The 23,767-nt window shown below is 40.8% G+C and overlaps 2 protein-coding genes across 4 annotated transcripts; one reads left to right on the top strand and one right to left on the bottom strand.

The window, feature by feature from the left end:
• Positions 1-653: 653 nt before the first annotated feature.
• Positions 654-5,552, bottom strand: hsp90ab1 (heat shock protein 90, alpha (cytosolic), class B member 1). Its single transcript, XM_030720947.1, has 11 exons — positions 5,403-5,552; positions 5,086-5,292; positions 4,788-4,947; positions 4,301-4,434; positions 3,896-4,201; positions 3,394-3,559; positions 3,101-3,291; positions 2,460-2,607; positions 2,087-2,355; positions 1,291-1,624; positions 654-1,202 (listed from the first exon to the last, which is right to left on the bottom strand). The coding sequence occupies exons 1-11, from the start codon at positions 5,550-5,552 to the stop codon at positions 1,084-1,086; spliced, it is 2,184 nt and encodes a 727-aa protein (XP_030576807.1). The 3' UTR covers positions 654-1,083.
• A 1,231-nt stretch (positions 5,553-6,783) lies between these two features.
• On the top strand, positions 6,784-23,702 carry rbm25b (RNA binding motif protein 25b). Of its 3 annotated transcripts, none has more exons than XM_030720946.1 (17): positions 6,784-6,802; positions 8,659-8,759; positions 8,900-9,114; positions 9,252-9,309; positions 9,440-9,600; positions 9,743-9,928; positions 10,031-10,114; positions 13,047-13,306; positions 13,577-13,688; positions 14,004-14,093; positions 15,049-15,122; positions 18,895-19,045; positions 19,267-19,678; positions 21,286-21,581; positions 21,807-21,905; positions 22,010-22,057; positions 23,592-23,702. In XM_030720946.1, the coding sequence occupies exons 2-17, from the start codon at positions 8,681-8,683 to the stop codon at positions 23,682-23,684; spliced, it is 2,418 nt and encodes an 805-aa protein (XP_030576806.1). In that variant the 5' UTR covers positions 6,784-6,802; positions 8,659-8,680; the 3' UTR covers positions 23,685-23,702. The 3 variants fall into 3 exon arrangements, with proteins under 3 accessions (XP_030576806.1, XP_030576803.1, XP_030576805.1); XM_030720943.1 differs by lacking the exon at positions 6,784-6,802 and adding an exon at positions 7,993-8,122; XM_030720945.1 differs by lacking the exon at positions 6,784-6,802 and adding an exon at positions 8,299-8,317.
• The last annotated feature ends 65 nt before the right edge of the window (positions 23,703-23,767 follow it).

Here is a 23,767-nt window from a genome sequence, read left to right as displayed (position 1 = left end):
GAGTGAGTTAGTGTGTGAGGGGACAGACACCCACACATCACAGTTTTACTAACGAGAGCAGAAAAACTGCTACCTCCCACTCAAACCGCTACAAGACACACGACTTCCAGGAAAGCTACGTGCTCTACATTTCCCCCAAATGTTCAGCTGATGCCACCTCACGCTTTGAAGAAACACGTGCCCTCAGCACATGGCTGTCCCTTTAATGAAACTGTCAGCTTTTTCAGTGCTGTTCTTTGTCAGATTAGCAGGATTACTGTGCTCCCCCCCCATGCTGAAATAAAGTGTATACAGCTACATTTTTTTCGTGAGCTCACATATTAAGTATTTGATTGTAATAAGGTGGCATTTCCTTTTACTTGTGACAGTTCTTTGCAATATAATTGCAAAGTTATGCAAAAATTAGTTTCTCTTTTGGCATTTAAACATTTGTGTATGTGGGTAACAAACAGTCTTTGAAGCATCCATTTCTGGGACGCTGGTCTAAGTGACACTTACACTTTAGCATATCCCCACCTAGTGGGGAGCTCAAGTAACTGAACCAGTAGTTGGAGTTTAATATAACTTGGCATCTGTTTATTAAAGCGCAGGGCTTCAGATGTGCAGATACTCACTTTAAATTCCTTAATTTAGCCATAAATACAACAGACAAATAAGGTCTCACATCTTTAATTTTTTTGCAAAACAAGACTCGGAATTACAGACAAGCCTGAACTCAGGCAAAGGAATCATACAGTCCTCTCTCCATGCAGCGTGCAGTGTTGCACATCAACAGAACCTCCTCAAACCCTCCAGACGCGATTGTGGAATGTACCTCTTGCGTGTTCACACATTTACCGCTCCGATATTTAAAACTCAGTGCAACAGGGTTCTCGTTAAAACAAATGTGGCGTCACCATGAACTTCTACAGCAAAAATCAAGACTGCCTTTCTTAAAGACCTCTTCAGTGTAACGCTCCAGGCTCAAGAGCAACACTGATCCACCACACAACATGAATAACTATTTGTTTTTTAAAAGTTTTAAGGATGAACAATTGGAAAGGGAAGGATAATGTGTTGGAAATCTGGGGGTGTCGGTCTTGTTTAATCCACTTCTTCCATGCGTGAAGCATCGTCCTCAGCGTCGCCTTCTAGGGGAGGTATCTCATCTGGGACTGCTGTAGTGGTGGTCTCCTCTGCAGGAATGTCATCGTCGTCGATCCCTGGAAAGCAGAAATAGTGTTGTTCACCAAGATCGACGCAGATGTTAACATTTAAAACAAAGGATCTGGATCTGCAGCGTGCCCTTACCCAGTCCAAGTTTGATCATTCTGTAGATGCGGTTGGAGTGGGTCTGTGGGTCGTCCAGGGAGAAGCCTGAAGACAGCAGTGCGGTTTCAAACAGCAGGATGACGAGGTCCTTCACAGCCTTGTCATTCTTGTCAGCCTCTGCCTTCTGCCTGAGAGTCTCCATGATGGGGTGGTCAGGGTTGATCTCCAGGTGCTTCTTGGCCATCATGTAGCCCATGGTGGAGTTGTCCCTGAGTGCTTGGGCCTTCATGATCCTCTCCATGTTGGCCGTCCAGCCGTAGGTGCTTGTCACAATGCAGCAGGGTGATGACACCAGTCTGTTTGACACAGTCACCTTAAGGAGACGGAAGACAAAGATTTAATAAACAGGCACAGCTGACACATCTGATGATTTAAGGAGACAAACTCAAGTTAGTAAAGCATGTTAGCAATAACACCAGCACTTTAAAGGTAGTTAGTCTAATTTTCCTAAAACTTTATGAAAACTGATCAAGCACCAGTAACATGACTGCAACAGGCATGTTAGATTAGAGTCACTTCAGAGTTCAGATCATGTTCAAAAGTTATGTCAGCACCACATCTGAAGTATCCAAAACAGCTGACAAAAAAAGTAAATTATTCAGGTCACACCAAGACTGCTGGCTTAAGGGGCCACCTCAGATATGCAGGAACTCACCACAGTACAAGTTGGGACCAATTAAACAACCTGTTACCAAGCAAAAATCAAGTCTTAAAAGCTAGAGTATTAAAGGAAATTTAAGTGAATCTTAGTTGGCCCCTCATTAGGATCACTGACCTTCTCTACTTTCTTATCAAGGATCTCCTTCATGAGCTTGCAGAGGTTCTCAAACTTGGCCTTGTCCTCCTCCATCTTTTTCTTCTCCTCCTCATCCTCTGGCAGCTCCAGACCCTCTTTGGTGACAGACACCAGAGTCTTGCCATCAAACTCCTTCAGCTGCTGGATGCAGTACTCATCAATGGGCTCAGTCATGTACAAGACCTCAAAACCACGTTTGCGGACACGCTCAACGAAGGCCGAGTTGGCCACCTGATCTTTGCTCTCACCTATAAATTCAGAGACAATCAAGTTCAAGTAAAACTGCACTAAGCTTTTTGTACTTTAATTTCATAAGCTACTTAAGATATGGCAAATACTTGTTTTTACTTACCAGTAATGTAGTAGATTGACTTCTGGTTTTCTTTCATGCGGGTCACGTACTCTGAAAGGGAGGTGGTCTCGTCACCAGACTGGGAGCTGTGGTAGCGGAGCAGCTCAGACAACTTCTTGCGGTTCTGAGAGTCCTCGTGCACACCCAGCTACAGACAGACAATTGTCATTTTCTCATCTAAAAATAACCTCATACACCAATAACCATCACAGCTACAAGGGGAAAAAAAGTGTGAAGTCAGGTGGGGTGGACTGCCAGCAATTTTAAACACATTTCACCTCACTCAAGTTAAATACTACATGAATGCCATTTTACGTGATTCAGTCCCATTGGGCTTTTCAGTACCTTCATGTATTCAGTAAACAGCCAACTAGTCTACAGCATAAAGGTTCTGCACCAAGTGGGAGGACTAAGATTCTGTACAGACTAAGACAGCTGAATTTAAAGATCTGTGCAATCACTAAAAGCCACTGCTTTGGGAAAAAAGGATTTACAAACCACTAAATTAAAGAATAAAAGTAAACCTTTTGTGTCCATGAAGATGCACTGACACATGAAATGCAGAGAATGAAAAATGAGCTCTCATTGTTAAAAAACCCCCACACAAAGCATATTTATAATTCAGGATACATTTTAAATACCTTGAGGTTCTTGGAGAAAGCTTCGTAGAATTTCTTGTAGTTGTCTTTATCCTCAGCCAGTTCAGCAAAGAGCTCCAGACACTTCTTGACAATGTTCTTACGGATGACCTTCAGGATCTTGCTCTGCTGCAGCATTTCTCTGGAGATGTTGAGGGGCAGGTCCTCAGAATCCACAACACCACGGATAAAGTCTGGAATAACATGCAAGTGTAATTTCGCAACTCCTTATTGTGTGATGAGCCCCAAATTAAAAGTACTTTCAGATCAAAAGGGTAAAAAGCAAGTTGCCTTACTCAGATACTCTGGGATGAGCTCTTCACAGTTGTCCATGATGAAGACTCTTCTGACGTAGAGTTTAATGTTATTCTTCTTTTTCTTGTTCTCAAAGAGGTCAAAAGGTGCACGGCGGGGGATAAAGAGCAAGGCACGGAACTCCAGCTGGCCTTCCACTGAGAAATGCTGTAGAGGAAAAGTCACTTTAGCCTTCATTCATGATCATTTTAGTTTAAAACCTAGTAGGCCAGGGATCCTCAAACCCAGGCCTCAAGGGCCAGGGTCCTGCAGCTTTTAGATGTGTCCCTGATCCAACATACCTGAAATCAAATGGCTGAATTACCTCCTCAGTATGCAGTCAAGTTCTCCAGAGTCCTGCTAATGACTTCTATATTTGACTCAGGTGTGTTGAATCAGAGACATCTAAAACCCGCAGGACACCGGACCTCGAGGCCTGGATTTGAGGATCCCTGTAGTAGGCCAAAGAATACGAGCAAGAAGCACTCATGTATGCCAGCCTACCTTGACAGCCAGGTGATCCTCCCAGTCATTGGTTAGACTCTTGTAGAACTCGCCGTACTCCTCATTTGTGATGTCATCTGGGTTCCTGGTCCAGATGGGCTTGGTCTTGTTCAGCTCCTCCTGGTCAATGTATTTCTCCTTGATCTTCTTTTTCTTCTTCTTGTCCTTGTCTTTGGAGTCCTCCTCGTCATCTGAGCCCACATCCTCAATCTTTGGCTTGTCCTCACCTTCCTCTTTCTCCTCCTTTTCTGCCTTTTCCTCCTCTGCCTCATCATCACTGACCTCCTTATCACGCTCCTTCTCAACCTGAAAAGTCAAGTTACTTTGTTATAATACCACTGAAGAACAGTGAAAGAGGGGGGGGGGGGGGGGGGGGGGGCGTCCTCTATGAAAGTCAAGACTTACAAAGAGGGTGATTGGGTAGCCAATGAACTGAGAGTGCTTCTTCACAATCTCCTTGATCCTCTTCTCCTCAATATACTCTGTCTGGTCCTCCTTCAGGTGCAGGACAATCTTTGTACCGCGGCCAATGGGCTCACCTGTGAACAGTTGTGCTGACATTAAGACACTTTTTGCAATGGATTAAAAATTGAATTCTTAAAGAATTTAAGTGGTTCCATGTTTAAGCCTTTCAAGGAATGCACTTGCTAGATGACGCCAACTTGAGCGCTAAGGATGAAATAGCCCTTTTCAATATCTTACAGAACATGGTAACATCTTCCAATCTCTCATCTTGTCCAACCAATACCACAAAACCCATACAAATCTAGTCAACTTCAAAACCAGGAATAGTAGTAAGAACAGCTTCCAATTAAATAGAAAAAAACAATTGATGTACCCAAAATATTCAGAACTGGGTGCAGTTCTGATATGGCAACATCAGAATACTTACTGTTGTCGACCTTGACTGTGAAGGAACCTCCAGCAGAGGACTCCCAGGCATACTGCTCGTCATCATTGTGCTTTGTGATAACAACCACTTTCTCAGCAACAAGGTAGGCAGAGTAGAAACCCACACCAAACTGACCAATCATGGAGATGTCAGCACCAGCCTAAAAGAACAGTCATTTCTAATATAAGTACAGCTCAACTGTCAACACGGAAAATGCTTTCCCTAATTTTATATTTTTATTTTATTTATATGAGCAGACACTACTGAAGTTTCATACTAAGCCTTATTCCTTTCATACCTGCAGGGCCTCCATGAAGGCCTTGGTACCAGACTTGGCAATGGTACCCAGATTGTTAATGAGGTCGGCTTTGGTCATGCCAATTCCAGTGTCAACTAGGGTCAGGGTGCGTTCAGCCTTGTTGGGGATGACATCGATTTTCAGATCCTTGCCGCTGTCAAGCTTGGTGGGGTCGGTCAGGCTTTCATAGCGGATTTTGTCCAGAGCCTGAAAATGCATTAACACAACAAGGCTATAGATAATATCCTCTTTAAAATAAATATTCAGAAGAACAAATTAATGCATTACTGCTGAATGAAGAGCTCCTGCCAACTTACATCAGAAGCGTTGGAAATCAACTCCCTGAGAAAGATCTCTTTGTTGGAATAGAAGGTGTTGATAATCAGGGACATCAACTGAGCGATCTCAGCCTGGAAGGCAAAGGTCTCAGCCTCCTCATCTTGGTGCATTTCTTCAGGCATCTGCATAGAAACAGTTGGTGTAGGCTTTAATAAAATGCCGAGGATCCAGATGAAATCGGGACACTAAGCAAAGCTAACTATCACAAGGGAAACCTGGTTGAACTCGATTCGTTCCTCTTTACAGGTAACCACTTTCAGTTTCGAAAACGGCCTCCTAATTTTATCCCATTAGAAACCGGTTACATAATATAGCTGCCGTCATGGTGTTACATACTTGCGGAAGTGGCCGTTAACCAACATGGCGTCGAGCGACAGACAATGGGCCCCGCAAACACGTGCTACGGACAGGCTACCGACGAAAATAACGAAAAAAAAATGTATGCAATGCGGCAAAATACGTTCACTTAAACGATCACCTAAAAAGCCGTGGACTGACGAAGACTAATGTGATGTTTATATGAAGCAGTTTTTCCCGTGACTCGAATCAATAAAGGCTAAAACTACATGTCATTCAAGAAGAGTATAAATCGCAGAGAGCATTTGCATCTTGGGGAATAACTCGCGTGTTTAGCACTAATGCAACAGCTACGTGAACACCACCATTAAGGGGAAATCGACCCCAAGTCAGTTCGCCTTCTCCTTATTTAAATGGTCGGATGTAAAGGGATTTATTCTGTTAATGAAGTGGACTATCCGTATAGTATGAATTCCGACCACCGTGACATTGCTATTATTTTCACCACACCTGTCTTAGTGCAACACACTCCGGGCACAGCACGGCAGAAAGCTCAATTTCCGAACGGCCACGGCATACATTTCTTATAACACAGCGATTAAATTAAAACAAAACAACAAAGTATAATCTGAATAATAAGGTCATAACTGTGATATGTGTGGTATAGTTCACCAGCTACTTGATCTTATAACCGTAACTCACGAGCTCTTTTCGTGACAGCACGCGATGTTACTTCATTGACGGTTTATTAAAGGCCGAATATCAAATGGCATAACATGTACTTAAAAACCGATATAACAACCGTCTACATACCTTGTTAATTTCGTTGACTTATCTTGAATAAAATGCAACCAATTCGTCGTCCCTTTTACTGTCTGACGCAGAGAAATGGAAAGGGACTTCCTTTTAATAGACCGGTATCTTTATACACGTGCTTCACTGTGCAGCCGTATCCATCCGCGGTGCGCCATCTAGTAGTGCAAACTGCTCCCAGTGAATTGCAGTTATTTCAACGGCAGTTTCAAGGAAATATTTACCATTAAGGAAACAGGATGAGTAAATACAAATAATATTATAATAGGTATGAATTAAGTAGACTGGAGATTAATGTACAGTAAAGAAAAAAAAAATCCCGCAAGCTGATGTAAAGCCAGTATGCTTAATTTACAAAAGCAAAGGGATTTTGTCAAGGCTATTTAGCAAAGTGCACCCCAAAACACTTTATGCTCTTTTCTACATATCTCCTAGAAAACGCAGTCATAAATAGAGGTCCTTTTCTGTGCGCAGCGCATAATTGCTGCCATCTTGTGGCAGTTAATACCAAAAAACGACAACATTGTCAGAACCGATCTATTCTATGCAAGTTTCCACACTTACCGCGATATACTATCGAGGCAGAATTAAACTCAGGCTAATATATCTAGTCAATAAAAACCACGGGTATATTGTTAATTTTCCGGCACACCAACAAAGACTTTAGATCTTTTTAATCTGATGGAGGAATATTCAAAAACAGGCAGGTTGTGCTTCGTTTCTTCTAGCACTTTCCATGAAAATCCCGCCTAAAGTGACGTCACGGGCTTGTCAGTTGCAGTCAGAGCCACTGTCACATAGAGGCACAACAACAAAAACACAACTTATGCAATAAATAAATAAAAATATTTAAAATATTTATTTAGGAAATGCTATCAGCATAAATCAAACTGAAACTATCAGAATTCTTATTTTATTTGTAAAAAAATATTATGAAGGACCTTCAGCATCACAAATAATTGCTTCTGCATCTGGACTCTTTTTCCCCCCCACTTTTTATTTAGCTGTAGTTTTTTTTAAAATGTTAGAAATATATCAGTGGCTTACATAATACACCAATTTTTACCTTTTTTTTTTTTTTTTTTTGTAAATTGATTAGCCTGTAAACTTAAAGAAAAAGTAATTTTCTCCATTTCTTAGTCAAGGATTCACGTTTCCAGCATTTCCGGATATTGCTTTCCTACTAGCTGTAAGCAAAATCCTTAATAAATATTTATCTTCGGGCGCCTGGGTTCGAGTCCCGGCCTGTCGCCAATTTGCCCGCGTGTCTTCTAGTGATTTTTCTTACTAATGTTAACATTGTATAACTAAACTATACTACTAATAACAATAGTTGTACGGTTATTGCTGCTGTAGTTGCCCTGACACTTTTCTAAGCTCCGTCCAGTGGCCACGTTCTGATATACAAAAAAAGCGCTCCTGTAGTGATGCGCGTAAAGCGCTTGCGTCAAATGTTTTTTTTTTTTTTTTTTTTGAAGGCCCCACTACCCAGCGTGCTAATCAAACATTCGGAACGCTAGAAAGATTTTCCTAATTAATTGTCTTCTGAGAGTATTTTTTTATTCTTTTAAACACCACCTGATTGAGGGTACGTATATCTGGGCATGTTTACATTTATTTTAAGCAAACACTTCTCCCGCTATAATTTAGTTTTGTTTGTTAGGTAACGCCAGCTCGCGCTAATATTAGCTTAGGCTAATTCTGCTATGCCGGGGACACAGTAGCGTGCTCTGTGCTAGCTTTAGCTAACTAAGCTGCTAGTTTTTGACCGTGTAAATTGGGGGTAAGTTAAGTAGCTACGACAAAACAACACTACAGTAACAATACGTGACGCTTGGGACTTTATAATAGTCACCTAGCTCTTTCGCTAGGTGACTATTATAGAGCTGAGCTAAGTTTAAGTATTTTTACTGCTAGGCAGCAGAAGTGACCAACGGATATTTTAGATTTGTGTGCTTAAATACCAACAAAAGGTTGCTGTGCTTTCGCTGTTATATTGTAGTTGCATTAAATCAAAATTTGGAAAAGTTTAAACGTTATTTTTTATTTACATTGTTGAGAGGACGTCATTTACTTAAAAACTGCTGGTGCTGTTGATAACTGGTTTCACTGCTCCTTCTTCAGGTTGGTACACTTCATTTCCACAATGTCCTTCCCTCCTCATTTAAACCGACCGCTGTTGCCGCCTCCAGGCATCCCTCCTCAGTATACAGGCTTCCCCCCAGGTAGGCATCCACCTGATCCATGTTCACCTGTTGTGCTTTAGTTTTGCCATGCTGTTATTTTAAGGAGGCACTCTAGCAGCATTGGGTTTTCACTAATCTACAGTCATAGACTTGTGAAATAATGTAATTGCTTGTTGCAGGAGCCCCTATGATCCCAGTTCACATGGGTATCATGACCCCTACACCTGCAGTAATGGTTCCATCAGTGCCAGTGGTCAGCAAGCCTGCAGTCAAGAGGGAAACCACTGCCATGAATGCCAAAGACAGTGATGAGAACAGTGGGCCCACCACAACGGTATTTGTGGGGAACATATCAGAGAAAGCTTCAGACATGCTGATCAGACAGCTGCTGGCGGTAAGGGAGGGAAAACAGCAGTCACAAATCTTGTTTGTATTTATGTAATGTGGAGTAGTAATGTAAAAAAAATACATTACTAAATTAAGGCATCCTCTGAAGCTGACAACTTTCTTTTTTTCTCTCTAACTTTACAGAAATGTGGAATTGTTCTGAGCTGGAAGAGAGTCCAAGGAGCCTCTGGCAAGCTTCAAGGTAATTTCTAATACACAAAGTGGGTATTATAAGGTGAAGAACACTTAAATCTATGGCAAACCCTAAATTCAATCTGTAAATAAACATTTGATCATACCTTTGTATCTATTTCCATGTCAATGTGTTCCAGCCTTTGGTTTCTGTGAGTATAAGGAGCCGGAGTCCACATTGCGAGCTTTGCGACTACTTCATGACCTGCAGATTGGAGATAAAAACTTGCTTGTGAAAGTGGATGCCAAGACAAAAGCGCAGCTTGATGAGTGGAAGGCCAAGAAGAAGACTACAAATGGGGTATGAATTTTGTTTGTTTGTTTCAGCAGTGTGCATGCATTTGTTTGTTTAGGAACCCATTATAGCAATTCAAAAAAAAAATTAAAATGTTGTGGTGACTACAAAAAACTGCTTGCTAAGCTTACTTTTTCTGTGTTGGCAGGAGAAAAAGAGTGAAGATACAGGAGAGGATGAAGAAGAGGTCTTAGATGAGGAGACAAAGAAGAAAGATCAGATTATCAAAGGCGCCATTGATGGACTGATGCGGGAGTATGCTGCCGAGCTTAATGCACCTTCGCAGGATGATGAGTCCCAGCGACGGAAGAGAAAAAAGGAGAAAAAAGAAGAGGTACCAACCTTGATTAATTAACTTGTACCACTGGTTTATTTACTTCTAAATGTGAAAGTGAGCATTGTTACTTTAACCTGCTAATGTGCTGGCTTTCCTCAGGATGACATAAACACTATTGACATGGAGGAGGACAAGAGGGACCTGATTTCCAGAGAGATTAGTAAATTTCGTGACACTCACAAGGTAAAGTGGCTTTTTTGATCTTGTAGTTGACATTTCAGGTTTTGGACAACAGTTGACTCCTAGAGCTTGCACATTTAGTTGACACATTTACCACTTTTTGCCCTAACTCAGTAACATGCATATTGTGCTATAAATTGGCCGTCCCTAAAATTAACACCACCGAACATATTATTCTGCCCTAAACTATATGAAATGTTTCATTTTCAATGTTCGAACACTATAAGTAGGCAGACAGCTAGTGTATTTTTGTCACCTTTCTCAGGCGTGAGTTGACACCTGTCACCATAGTCAAGCTATCTAGGTGTGATCATTATAGAGCCATATCTTCATTCATCACACAAAAATGCATGGAGACGTTGTAAAGTTACTTAAAAGCTAATCTATTCATTAAACCCCACCATTATGATAGTGATCATATGGTGACTAAAGCAAGATGAATCTCAGAGCTTTGGAAAAAGTTGCCAGGATAGGATGTAAGTATCAGCCTTCATTTACTATATACATATACTGGGCGTCCCCCTCTTGAGGACTTGCATTGGGGCAACTGGGCTGTTCAGTTGTGTGTGTTGGCCTTGATTTAGCCAGCCTTTCTATCACACAAAGGCAGTTTCCCTACATCATCATGAATTTATGACAGCATTGGTGTTTCCCTCGAAAGCGGGCAAGTCAGTGAACCTGTGCGAGTCCTCTGTAAATTATGGTATGTCTTAATGGTGTTCATGTTGAAGCACAAGGACTCAGTAACCACTGCAGTGACTTTGGCTGTAGCCTTATTATTCTAGTGTGGGGTGGGGGCGCCCTCTCCACAGCAGAAAGATGATCTGAAGCCTAACAAGGTACGTGCTCTCTGTATGTTTTGTTGTGGCATTTCTTTCTTCTATCTCTTCCACTCGATAGGTGTCTTAATCTCTCTTCCTTAGTTTTTGTCTTATGTGAGATAAGTTAGTGAGTTTATTCAACCAACTGTTAAAAAAAAAAAAAAAAAAAAAAAAAAATTGCACCAGATAAAACTCAAGTAAAGACTCTTTAAAAAAACAGGAAAGAAGCAAACTGCACAATTACAATTTATTGTTCCAGCTTGTTAGGAATAGATGGATAAATGAAAGATAGTTTGGGGCAAAATTCAGACAGTGTCTGAAATTTTGAATGAACATCTCACTGTGTGAGAACTTCTGTAATGACCCTGATTTGTGTGCAAAAACACAAAAACAAAATAAGTGAAGGTAAACTAAAATGTTTATCGAAACAAAGAATAAAACCTAGTTGCGTTTTGGCAACAGAAGTCTTGTTTTTATGACGTGTACTCCAGCTGTAATCATGATTTCGTCAACAAATGGAGAAATTTCAGCTATATATTGTGTCCTATCATATTTGGGCTGCTCGATTATAGCAAAAAAAAAACTTTTTTTCTCTTTTTAACTTTTGTGAATTTCCTTGATCTTGGCAGGTAGTGAATTCAGACTTTTATCGGGGGAAAACGAAATGCAGAAACACTATACGAGGGTATTATTGTAAAACAGTGTGGTGCAATTGTGGGTTTACCTCACTTATTGTGTTTTAATAATACAAGATTTGTAATAATTTAAATAAAAGAATGCGGAAATCTTGGTTTGTATGCACTATTACGTGCTTACTGTAAAAACACTTTCTATTAAAACCATGCAGGTGGTCACATGTTTATTTAGCATTTAGCCTTGGCAGACAATACAGAGGTAAGTAAAAAAGACAGAAATAAATAGAACACCTGACATGAAATCAGTGAAATAGATTTGTATTAGAGCCATGGCATTAAATAATATATTGAAAATTTAACTGGAGCACTATAGATTCTTAAAATAATTGTTAACATCTGCCATCTTCTGTCGTTTCAAGTGTTTCTTCCTCTTGAGTTGCATAACACCCAAGGCTTTTAGTTAGTGTTTCTGAGTAAAGACCACTTGACTGCTTGTAGTCAAATATGAATGGAATGAATTTTATAAAGAATTTACTTGTAAAAGAGCACAAATGTAAGAGAAATGCAAAATGATGAGCATAGTGTTATATTACTGATCATTATATTTATTTATTGCATCAGATGACATTATTATTGGAAAATAACTAGGGTTAAAGCCTTGTGTGTGATGCCCATAAAACCAGAGTTTTGGTGTGTGCGTGTGTATAATCAGTCATGAAGAGCTGCTGAAGACTTCTGCAGGGGTAAGACCGTTTCTACAATTTCATTTATGTGCAGAAATGTAACTGATGTTCATAATGCTTGTTTTTTTGATTTAGCAAAATACCAAATGCCATGTTACTCATTGAAGTAAAGGCTGTTGTTGATGATGATGCTTAAGCAAGACAGAATCCCATAACATTTTTCCCTTGTATACCGTGTGACCTGCTTTCCTCCCAGGCCTAACTTAAAAGGCTTGTAGGGGCAGCGAAGGGCTGAGTCCATAGTTCAACACCTGTAAGTCACAAACAACTAGTTCAACAAAAGACTGATGCCTGTTTTCTGTTTTTGTTTTCCTTGTTCTGAGAGGAGGACTCTTAAGGAGAGAAAAAGCATTGTCATTTCCCGCGTTTTTCTCATTATGAATGCCTCAAGTTGAATATGTTCCATGGGTCTTTAAGGCCATTGAAGTGGTTTCCAGTTCCATTCTTGCTATGCTGTAGTTTATGCTGCAACTTTGAAGCAACAAAATGCATCCTGTAGCTTTAGATGAATGTTGAAGCTGTCTCTCTGAGAGGGGAGAGCTTTTTGATTGTTCCTGGTTTTCCAGTTAGGATCCCAGCTTCTTGTACAGGCTTTGCACTGATTAGCAAAGAGCATGTTCATCTATGAAACCAAAACCTGGAAACCACTTGATCTGTTCACAGTTGTGAATTGATTGCAGGGGATCCCTGCATCTTGTGTGGCATCAGCTGAACCTGTCTGTATTTTGCTCTGCAGAAACTTGAGGAAGAGAAGGATAAGCGGGAGAAGGAGCGACTGGAATTTGAGCGTGAAAGGAGGGAGCGTGAAAAAGAACGAGAGCGGGAAAGAGAGCGGCGGGACCGCGAGAGGGAAAAGGAGCGAGAGCGAGAGCGGGAACGGGAGAGGGAACGAGAACGAGAGCGGGAAAGGGAGAGAGACAAAGACCGTGACCGCAGGACCAGGGAAAGGGAGAGAGACAGAAGTCGTGAAAGGAGCGCCAACCGCAGCCGATCCAGGTGAAGCAGAAAACTCCAAAATAAAGAGTAAAGACACAGGTTACAAACAAACAAACACATTATGCTGTTTGCAGATACTTTGCTCTTACCTATTTAGTGTGGGGTCAAGAAAATCAGTTTTTGTATTTTTTTTAAATAGATGGATGGTAAAATTCAGTGACTCATTCTGGCAGATGAAACTCCTATACCATGCTTAATCAACAGCGATTTGCCATTTGTTTTTATGTGGTCAAAAATGAAAGAAATGCATCTATGGCTTTATTTTTGTAGGGAGGTCAGCCGAGACAGAGAAAAGAAGAGAGACCAAGAGGATGAAGAAGAGGCATATGAACGCAGGAAACTGGAGAGGAAACTTCGAGACAAGGAAGCAGCCTATCAGGAGGTGGGAACAGCTGAGCTAAAAATGATAAAAAGCCATGTGTTGAAGTGTGAGCAAGATGTTATCCTACCATTAGTGAGGTCACAGCTCCTACGTTTTACAATACCAAATGTTTACAAGAAAGTTTATAAAATTCAAAGTCAGTGGAAGCAGTAAAATTCATATAAAATGACTCATGAGGTGGTATTGTGTACAAACAAAGCAATAAATCTTCAACATAATTTCTATTTTAACATCTCTTGTATTACTCTTTTACCTTAGCTAGGGGTAGTGCTTGTGTGTGGTTGCTGCTCACCTGACAATATTATTTTATCTTAGCGGCTGAAAAACTGGGAGCTCAGGGAGAGGAAGAAGGCACGGGATTATGCCAAGGAGGCAGAGAGAGAAGATGAGCGCCGACGAGAAATGGTAAGAGGGTTTCGAATGACTACTGATTTTCATTGAGGTGTTCTACTATTAAACAGGTTAAGCTCATACTATACTCACTTATCCGGCCAGTTTATTAACCAGCAATGTGTACTATGAAACAGGATTAGGAGCATAGTGAGGTAACTTCAGGGTAAACTCTGGGTTTTTGAGTTACAGAGGTGGTTCATTTCTTACCAGAGTATGTCGGTACATTACTCTGCAGATATGACCTTCCCCAAAAAAGGTTAGGTTTAAGGAAAAGCCACACAAAAGTGCAGCCTGCTGACCAGTCAGTGCCATACCTGGACCTGCCATAATACCTGTGCAGGTCTTTGTTTTTGAGACAGTCTGCAGTCTAAGCCGTGTATTTGCAAATTTTAAATAAAAATTTAGGAAGTTGGCTAAGCCTACTTACCGGTTTGAATTCTGTACTTACTCTCAGCCCTAAACAACATGACCTATTAATTTTTTAAAATAATATAATTATGTCAAATAAGAACTGCCAATTTTGTAATATTCTAATCTTGGTGAAATCAGGTGCTCTCCTTCCTATATGTTTGTGATTGGTCATATGCTGCCAGCACCACCCCTTATTGAGCTGATAACCACCTTTGTATGACTGCATAGCTTAATTCCTGACGTTGGTGTGAGTGTAGTCAGATAAAGAAATGATATGGGCTTTGTACTACAGGAGCCAGTTTTTCCTTATAAAACTGCCAAAGCATATCTGTTTTTCAGCGTTAAGATTAAACTTTGAATTGTTGTCCTGGTGAGATGCATGTAATGAGTTATAAGTCTGCTCTTTTTTTTGTCACTTAAAAAGAAATCTGCTTCATATATTGTGTTCATGTTGTGGTTCTGTGTTCATATGATTTAGTTTAATGATGTAGACAGTAGAATTTGTTAGAAGTTATTATTGTGAAGAAATTCAGTTTTTCCCCTGTGTTTTCTTCAGACGAAAGAAGGCAAACGGTTAAAAGAGTTTCTTGAGGACTATGATGATGACAGAGATGACCCCAAGTATTACAGGTGAGCAGTTACCCAGGCCAGGTGGGCTGTCTGCCAAAAACAAATGCACTCATAAATCGCTCTCTAATAGGATCTGCGTTTGATACCTTGAGGTGTCTTAAATTTGCAGATGTTTGTTTATGATATTTAAACTGTTCAGTGACAGATGTTGTAAATTTAAATCAAAACTGCGCCTTTAGGTATTCATTGCATTGCTTTGTAATGCAGATGTGAGCTATGTGGCACCTACACATGTAAATTAACCCTTTAACTCTGGGTAATCACCGCTGAAGCGCCGGTTACCTGCCCTTACTAGCTGCAAACTAGGGTTTAATATTTTTCCCGAAAATGACATGAATTAAATCCCGGGAAATGGCTCGTCATTTCCCGGGATTTAATTCATGTCATTCATGTCAAAAAAATAAATAAACTTTTTCCCGGGATTCCCGGGAAATGGCTCGTCATTTCCCGGGAATCCCGGGAAAAAGTTTATTTATTTTTTTATTTTAATTAGGCCTTCTGTAGCCTATGTCGGCCTTAACCTATTGTGATATTGTAGAGGTAGCTTTCCAGCTATGTCCTGTTATGCCCAGTAGGGGGTAACGTCAGCTTGATTAACGCAATAAAACCTACATTTCGACATTGGAGTGCTCGAGCTATGCGATGTTGTATCGTTCCTCAACACTCCCTTAACAAATATAATTCGAATATTCCTCCACTGTACATGGAATTATACCAAGATATTTTACAACTGCTGGTGCAAAACAATACGGTTCATCTCCACAGCATTGATAAAGGCTCAGCCACGCTGTCGTGGCGACATCTGTTGCGCTATATCTCCACCAGTGGAACGCTGTAATAGTCATTGAAAAGTTAACTACCGTACTACACTATAATATGGCATAACACAGGGCCTTGAGTAATGCACTACGACTTGGTCATTGCCATTCTGGCAACAGCAAATTTATAACACCGTGTCTGAGGGTTAAAGTAGGTTCGCTGTGAATCGTCTATTGAAAAACTGGCCGATCCTTATAGCCTAAAAAATATACATTTTACTCAACTCCATTTTAAAAGCGAAATATGTTAAAGTATCTATTTCATGATAATTTCTTCACCCATTAGGCCCGTATCCTAATTCATGATTGTTAGTAAGCGGCTGCAAACGAGGAAAAGAAACACTCGAAGTTAAACAGATATTTCTTTATTGTTCAGGGCAGGCATATTTTATAGGCTATATAATGCAATATAACAATATATAATAATATAAAATTATATAATACAAAATACCTTAGGGTAAACACATTGCCTACGATTTCAACAAATTAAAGAGGAAAAAAGTACAACTGTGTAATACCTCTATTAAAACGCTTGAGATGAAGGCTGAAGCCTTAAACGGAGGCTGAACGTGCCTGAAATGAAGAGTAATGCGTTTCGCATTAAACGAACCCTTCTCTCAATATTTCCTTAAATTTAACTTTCTGAAGCTTTCTTTTCTTTCTGAAAGTCAAATCGACGCGCGCGACTTTTTTCCCGGTTTCCCGTCTAACGTTTCCCGGGAAACGGGAAATGGTTCTGATCGCATTTCCCGGGAATCCCGGATCCCGGGATTAAACCCTACTGCAAACAGCTGGTTAAGACGTAGCGTGTTGTCACCGAGTCGGCTGATCAAAGGAACTTTGATCATCTGGCTTTTACCATAACTCAGCGACTGTTTGTCCTATCGGAAAAATTCAAACGGTTCCTGAAAGCTCAGAAATTGCACTTCACAGCCCTGTAGGGGTATTACTGTATTTGTTGCCAGAAATCCGCAAACAGCAGCACTTTTAAAGTACATTGTGTCACAGCTGTCACAGGGTTACAGCTGCAGGCAGCGATGATAGGACCCTTGCACATGCCAAAGTATACTGAAGGTCGGGTATGCTGTAGTTGAGGAGTTTCCTGCGGTCACCTGGATGTTTAAGCCTGGGATTGTAATTGGCTGTTGCATAATCTAGATACTGAACACTTTCTGTGCCCACTATATGTCACTGGACAGCACTCACTAATCGTATGTCACGCTGCAGTTTAGTCACAATAAAAGTTTCACATACATCGTTTGTTGTTCATCATGTACTGCTGATTTCCTGTTGTCACTAATATTGACATATAAATGTATCCAGACTTGGATTCTCTTGAAGTGAAGTTTTTGGACTTGAGAGAAAACAATTGCCATCATGTACACACTGTTTAGTGAAAACCCAAAAGCTTTACAATTTAGCATTGCCAGGGTCTTGGCACTGAACTGACCAAAGATCGTGTTGATCTAAATCTCTAGGTGGAGTTTGGTAAAGAGCAAAGCCTGAAAATATCAAAACCGCTACCTAAATTGCATCATAAATTCAAAATGTCTGACTTCCTGTTGGTCGGTTTAGCATATGGCTCCAAGAGGCTTTTTGTGTACATCTTGGGACATTAAATGATGCCACTGAATTTTATACATGCAGGTAGAATATAGCCCTATAGAGTAGCACTATAGAGCCATTTTTCAATATCCAAAAGCAACACCCATAAAACATAAAAGCTTTCATCACATCCAAGGTGTGTGCCAAGTTGTGTTTTTTTTTTTTTTTTTTTTTTTTTTTTTTTAAAGCTTTCCCAGCTGCTCAGCAACAATTTTCTGTTTCATGGTGAATCCCCATGCCACAAAGGAGCATAATTAAATGAAAACTCATGTTTCATATTAAAAGCATCAATAAGGTCTGAATTTAATTGAGCCCACTTTTTTTGATGGATGTAATCAACCTGTGAGGAGTACTTAAAAGTATAAAACATGACATTTTCTGTTCCCACTAGGTTGCACTCTGTTTCTGACTATTGACATATAGATGTGTTCAGGTCTGGACTCTTACTGTACTCTGAGTTACAGCAATTTTTTTGTGCCTCATGGCAAATCCTCAAAATCTACCACGCTGCCACACCATTTTAACAAAAACTCACATTTTTCAGTTAGACAAACTCCTGAAGGTGTTCCTGACCAAATTTTGGATGGCTCAGATCAGGTTGAAGCACAAGTGTAAAATATGCAATTTCCTGTTGCCGCTAGACTCTGTTGGTAACTATTGCCATACATATGGGGTGGACCCTTATCAAACATGAGAAGTTTTGGCCAGATTGGATGTGTGAATTACAGGAAATTAAAATTTCATGGCAAATTATCAAAATGTGCTGTGGCGCTATGGAAACGGCCTTCGGTGGAAACTCAGTTCATCATCATCATCAAGGTCTTGATTGCATTAAATCCCTAGGAGGAGTTTGAAAAAGTACAACACTTGGAAATCACAAAAATGGTGCCAAACTCACCTGTTAAGTTCAAAATGACATTAGGGCATAGCTCCAAGAGGATTTAAAAAAAAAAAAAATTTCTGTGAATCTTGCTGTGTTACGTATGTGTACCAAATTTCATACATGTATGTGAAACACAGTGGTGGGACTCCTGACTTGCAATTTTGTAGGGGGTGCTACAGAGCCATTTTCCTCCACCCATATGCGAGACCCATAAAATAGGTACATTTTTATCAGACCTGACGTGCAAAATTTCATGAGTTTTCAAGCATGTCCTCAAATGCAGTTCTTTTTTTTTTTTTTTGTAAATAACAATAAACAGAGCAGATACAATAGGTTTTTCTCACTGTTGGTGCTCAGGCCCTAAAAAGCAGCAGCAGATGCTGTGTGACCCACATGTGGCTCACAGCAACACATGCAGTACTGCAGCCATTGTTCTGAAGGCTGTTATTTTTTGTATGACCCCTAGGGGCAGTGCACTGCAGAAGCGTCTCAGAGACCGAGAGAAGGAGATGGAGGCGGACGAGCGTGACAGGAAGAGAGAGAAGGAGGAGCTGGAAGAGATCAGACAGAGGCTGTTAGACGAGGGACATCCAGACCCAGACGCAGAGCTACGCAGGGTATGCTTGTCTGTAATGTAATATAAATGTGTGTTTTTGCCTGTATCTGTCTGGCTGAGAGGGCATGCTGTCTGTTGTCTCTGTGAAGGTCACTTCATCTCGTCTGAGTCTCTCTGCACATTATGCACGTCTAGCTTTCATTATGTGTTGACCTTCTTTTCAGTACAATGCCGTGATTGGATGATTTTTTTTTTTGCATATCTGCCTGTTTATTGGCCCAGATGGAAGAAGAAGAGGAGGAGCGTTTGAGACAGCCTCCCATCATCCAAGAGCCAGAACCTGAGGAGGAACGTGAACGCCACAGGGGTTCACGAGACCATCGGGACCGCCGACAGGAACAGGAGAGGGCAGATTCCCGCTCACGACCCCCCCACTCAGACAACGAGGTGGAGGAGGGTGAGGAGGAAGAATATGACAATGATGAAGATAACCCGGACGTAAAACCACGCCTGAAGCCCACAATGCGGCCAATCACAGCAGCACCGTCTGTGTCATCAGCCAGTGGAAATGTGTCTCCCAACACGCCCGGGGAAGAGTCACCCTGTGGCATCATCATTCCCCATGAGAACTCCCCACCTGAGGCACTACCACAGGAGGAACACCGGCCAAAAATCGGCCTCAGCCTGAAACTGGGTGAGTCTGAAAGACCTCAGTCCTGTCATTAGAGGAAGAACAGACACAGAGCATGCAGGTAGATTTGAAATAAATAGTTGATGGGCAGAAAGTAGCAAAAAATTCAATAACCAGTGCAAATTCATACAAGAAGATGAGTAAAAACAAAACAAAGAACCCCTTGTTGCTTACATTATTGTCTAGTAATGTGCATGTTCTGGTTTTAGGGTTAAAAAAGAATAATTGGTGATTAATTCCAGCTCTCAGTTTAGAGAATGTGTGCTTCTAACATTTGGGACTACTATCCTGTCTGAATGTAAATTACTGTCAAGTTAATTTCCCCCCTTTTAGACAGTTTCATTAGTGCGAATTGCACTGAAAAAAAGCACATTTCTAGATTTTAATTTATTTAGTTTAAAGTTCAGTAACCACATAAGGAAAAATCTGTGAGACACCTACACTACCCTACATGGACCAGGGCCCTGTTCAAGAAAGCAGGTTTAACAAACTCCAGCCCTAAACTCTGGGTTGATGAACTCTGAGATGGTTCCAGGAAAAACTCATCAGAGTTGTTTCTCTCACCTATGAGTATGTCCACCTTAAGCAGTCTGTGTGGGTATTTAAAGAAAGCCATCATCAATGGAGCTCAAATGCCAGGATTCACCATGGCAACGGGTAATTAAAGAGCAAAACCTCCGTTTTTATCCAGTGGACTGAGGAATATGAATTTAAACCATGACATTCATCTGAAAACCAGGAGAGGAGTTTTTAATCAGTGCCATCCCATCAGCCATCATTTATCAAACTTAAATTTTCCTTAATAAATAAAATTTGGTTTGATTTTTTTAAAAAGCTTACATTTAAAAATCATTTACATTTAAAACCTGACAGGAACAAAAATCAAGTTATGACAACTGTTGGAGAATTATTTATGTCGTTTTAGTCAGACTGTTTAATATTGACTGATTATAAAAGCACACCAACATCAGATTTTTTGTGATTTTAATGGGCTAAATTTTTGCAAGTTAACGCGCTCTATTATGAGCTTTAATATAATTATATGAATGTCAGTTGGTTTTGGTGCAGCAGGAGAGGAGTCAGGCAGAAACTCAGTTAAGTTCAGACTCTGTTACCCTGATGACTGACTCAGAGTTGAAGTTGAACCCTCTTTCTGAAACGGAAAACTAGGGTCGCCCTCATCTCAGGTTTAACACTTAGTTTTCACTGAACTGTGCTAACCATACTATACTTTTCATTGTCTCTGTGCACATGCTTTTCTTGGACTGGAAAACGGGAGAAAGAAAGGACTTTTACATTTTCATTTTTCAGTTACTGTGTATGTAAGGAACACAAAGAGCCCCATTATCTGTGACTTTTGAAATTTACTTGGATTACAGCAGGAAATAACTGAAGGAGATGGAAATGGATGGACAGAGGCAAAGTAGCTTCACATGAAAGTAAATTAAGTATATACTTGATGAGGATGAATTATTGTTTAAGGAAACTAAAGGCAACCCATTTATATTTTTACACTGTAAGACACTGTCAAAGGCATTTAAATAACTGCAAGGTTTCAGAGGCTGCTTAACTAAAACAGCAGTGTAGTCATAAAACTGTGTCCTTGCCAGGTGCCACGGGAAGCCCCAGTCAACCCAACGCAGGCAAGAGGAAGAAGCTGCCAGTGGACAGCGTCTTCGACAAGTTTGACGACGAGGAGGCCGACGAACAGCCGCGCAAGAGGAAGCTGGTACCCCTGGATTATGACGACGACAAGAGCCTCGGGGTGGATGGTGCCGGACTCTCCAGCATAAAGGGAGCCAACGCTGAGGAGAAACGCAAACACATTAAGAGCCTGATCGAAAAGATTCCCACAGGAAAGCCCGAGCTGTTCTCCTACCCACTGGACTGGTCCATGGTCGACACGGTGAGGAGAGGAGGAAAAATCTGCACTATTTCATGGAACTTCTGTCTTATTTTTAACCCTTTTAATCAGACAAGATGACTAAGAAAGTCTGTGCCAAGAATATTTTACTTGGGGAGATGGGGAGTGATCAATTCATGACCTTAATCTGAGTTTAATGGTATATGTAATGCAGAAACTCTTAAGTATTCACTTCTAAAACAAAACTTGTCATTTCTTGTTCCACAGACATTAATGGAACGGCGTGTTCGTCCCTGGATCAATAAAAAGATCATTGAGTACATTGGAGAGGAAGAGCCAACGTTAGTGGACTTTGTGTGCTCTAAGGTAATAATCATGTGATGTCACATGTTGATTTCTGACTCTGAGGGAAGGTGAAATGATTAAAATGTAATCTTTCTGATACATTTCCCATTCCCATATGCTTTCAGGTGATGGCTCACAGTACACCGCAGGGTATCTTGGATGATGTTGCCATGGTAAGTAAAGCTACAGATATGAATACGAATACCTTTATTAGTCCCACAATGAGGAAATTACAGTTAACAGAACACCCATCCAAGAAATACAAATACAGTGACAAACACAAACAGGGGAGACAGGTGTCTGAGGTCATGCAGCTGTTTTACCGGTGCTACCTTTAGCAGGAAAACAGAAAGAGATACACTGGGATAGGTAGGTTAAAAAAAATCATTGTCCAAAAAACACCTCAGCAAAGCAGTAGCACATTTAAAGCCTGGAGAGCACTAGGGTGGGTAGGGGAGGGGCTTCCAGCGGAGACGAGCAGGATACTGTGATGGTCACACAGCTTCCAGACTAGCAATTCATGATAAGATGGTACAGTCAGCCTTGGTTGCCAGGATACCAGTTCATACAGGTCACAACACGGGGCGGGGGTGAAGAGCATCTGTTTACATAACATCTCCAGGAGGCACTTTAGATACACAGCCATCCAAGGCTGTCTGGGAGCCAAATTCCAAATACTGCAATTGTTTTGGTTCAGGCCGTCATTGCTGACAGACTTACAGTTTTCTGGTTACCTCTCAGAAATCCAATCATCCGAATTTGGTTCTACTCCGCCACACAGAACAGACACTCCAACACTCCTCCAGATGTAATCCACTTCGATTCATCTCTACTGAGTCTGATTGAGTTCGTACTGTTTTTGCATCCCTCATAGGCAGCCTTACTAGGGCCTGAACAGATGCCTGGAACCAGGTATCCCCAGGTCCAATTCGGGAAAAATCCTGGTATCAATATATATGCCACGCCCACACAGTACAGCCAGGAACGTTATCTTCTATCCCCACAGGAATCCATAACATAGCCAGCCGGGCCAGAGGAAAGAGGGTTCCCCTTCTCCCAGTCTCCTCATGATGAGAATTTGATCATCAGTAGTGTTGAGACACCAGCTGACCAGATCCATAATTTAAATTTCAGTTTGGGGATGTGTGAAGGGACGCTCTAAGCAGCGAAGCAGCAAAAAGCAGGGGCAGATAGGGAAGGTTGGGGAGAAGAGTTTGTGTTTTCTTTTTTTTTCTTTTTCTTTTTTTTCTCCTCTAAATCAAATTATACCAAAATACACTCATGGCCACTTCATTAGGTACATCAGTTCAACAGCTCACAAAAAAAAGGATTTATGAGCTGAGAGTTCAGGCACTCTTTTCCATCAAGAGGAGTGCCAGATAAAAGTACAATAATGTAACATTGCACTATAAAGAATTATAATTAAAATATTTTTAAAGCAAGTGGCCTTGAAATATTTTTTTTTCTTTTTTCTTTTTTAAATTTACTTTGGCGACTTTTTTCAAATGCCTTTCATTAGAAGGCGCAAGTTAAGCAATGCCAAAAGATGTATTTTAATTAGCAGGTCATGTTCAGTATTTTAACATTTCCTTTACCTTTTCCACATACACATAATTGAGTTCTTTTTAGTCTGCAGTCAGATACACTTGCAGACAGATGTCTGTCATCTAACTGCAGTTCAGTAACTTTTCTTTTGTTCCGTCTCAGGTTCTTGATGAGGAAGCAGAGGTCTTCATAGTGAAGATGTGGCGGTTGCTCATTTATGAAACTGAAGCTAAGAAGATTGGCTTGGTGAAATAAACCTCTGAATGAAGATGATTTTCCCCTCCCCCTTACATTGTGTATAATACTGTAGCGAAATTACGTCACCCCAAACTGAGTGA

The sequence above is a fragment of the Archocentrus centrarchus genome, chromosome 24, assembly GCF_007364275.1.
Source record: "Archocentrus centrarchus isolate MPI-CPG fArcCen1 chromosome 24, fArcCen1, whole genome shotgun sequence".
Classification (NCBI taxonomy): Eukaryota; Metazoa; Chordata; class Actinopteri; order Cichliformes; family Cichlidae; genus Archocentrus; species Archocentrus centrarchus.
Note: the sequence above shows the minus strand (reverse complement) of the source record. Positions and strands in the feature narration are given on the sequence as shown.

Coding starts and splice junctions, on each gene's coding strand:
- hsp90ab1 (XM_030720947.1), bottom strand. CDS start 5,552: ATGCAGATGCCTGAAGAAATGCACCAAGATGAGGAGGCTGAGACCTTT. Junction 4,202..4,300: donor GCTACCCAATCACCCTCTTT/GTAAGTCTTGAC, acceptor TTGACTTTTCAG/GTTGAGAAGGAGCGTGATAA. Junction 2,356..2,459: donor GTCAATCTACTACATTACTG/GTAAGTAAAAAC, acceptor CTGAATTTATAG/GTGAGAGCAAAGATCAGGTG.
- rbm25b (XM_030720946.1), top strand. CDS start 8,681: ATGTCCTTCCCTCCTCATTTAAACCGACCGCTGTTGCCGCCTCCAGGC. Junction 9,601..9,742: donor AGAAGAAGACTACAAATGGG/GTATGAATTTTG, acceptor CTGTGTTGGCAG/GAGAAAAAGAGTGAAGATAC. Junction 14,094..15,048: donor ATGAGCGCCGACGAGAAATG/GTAAGAGGGTTT, acceptor TGTTTTCTTCAG/ACGAAAGAAGGCAAACGGTT.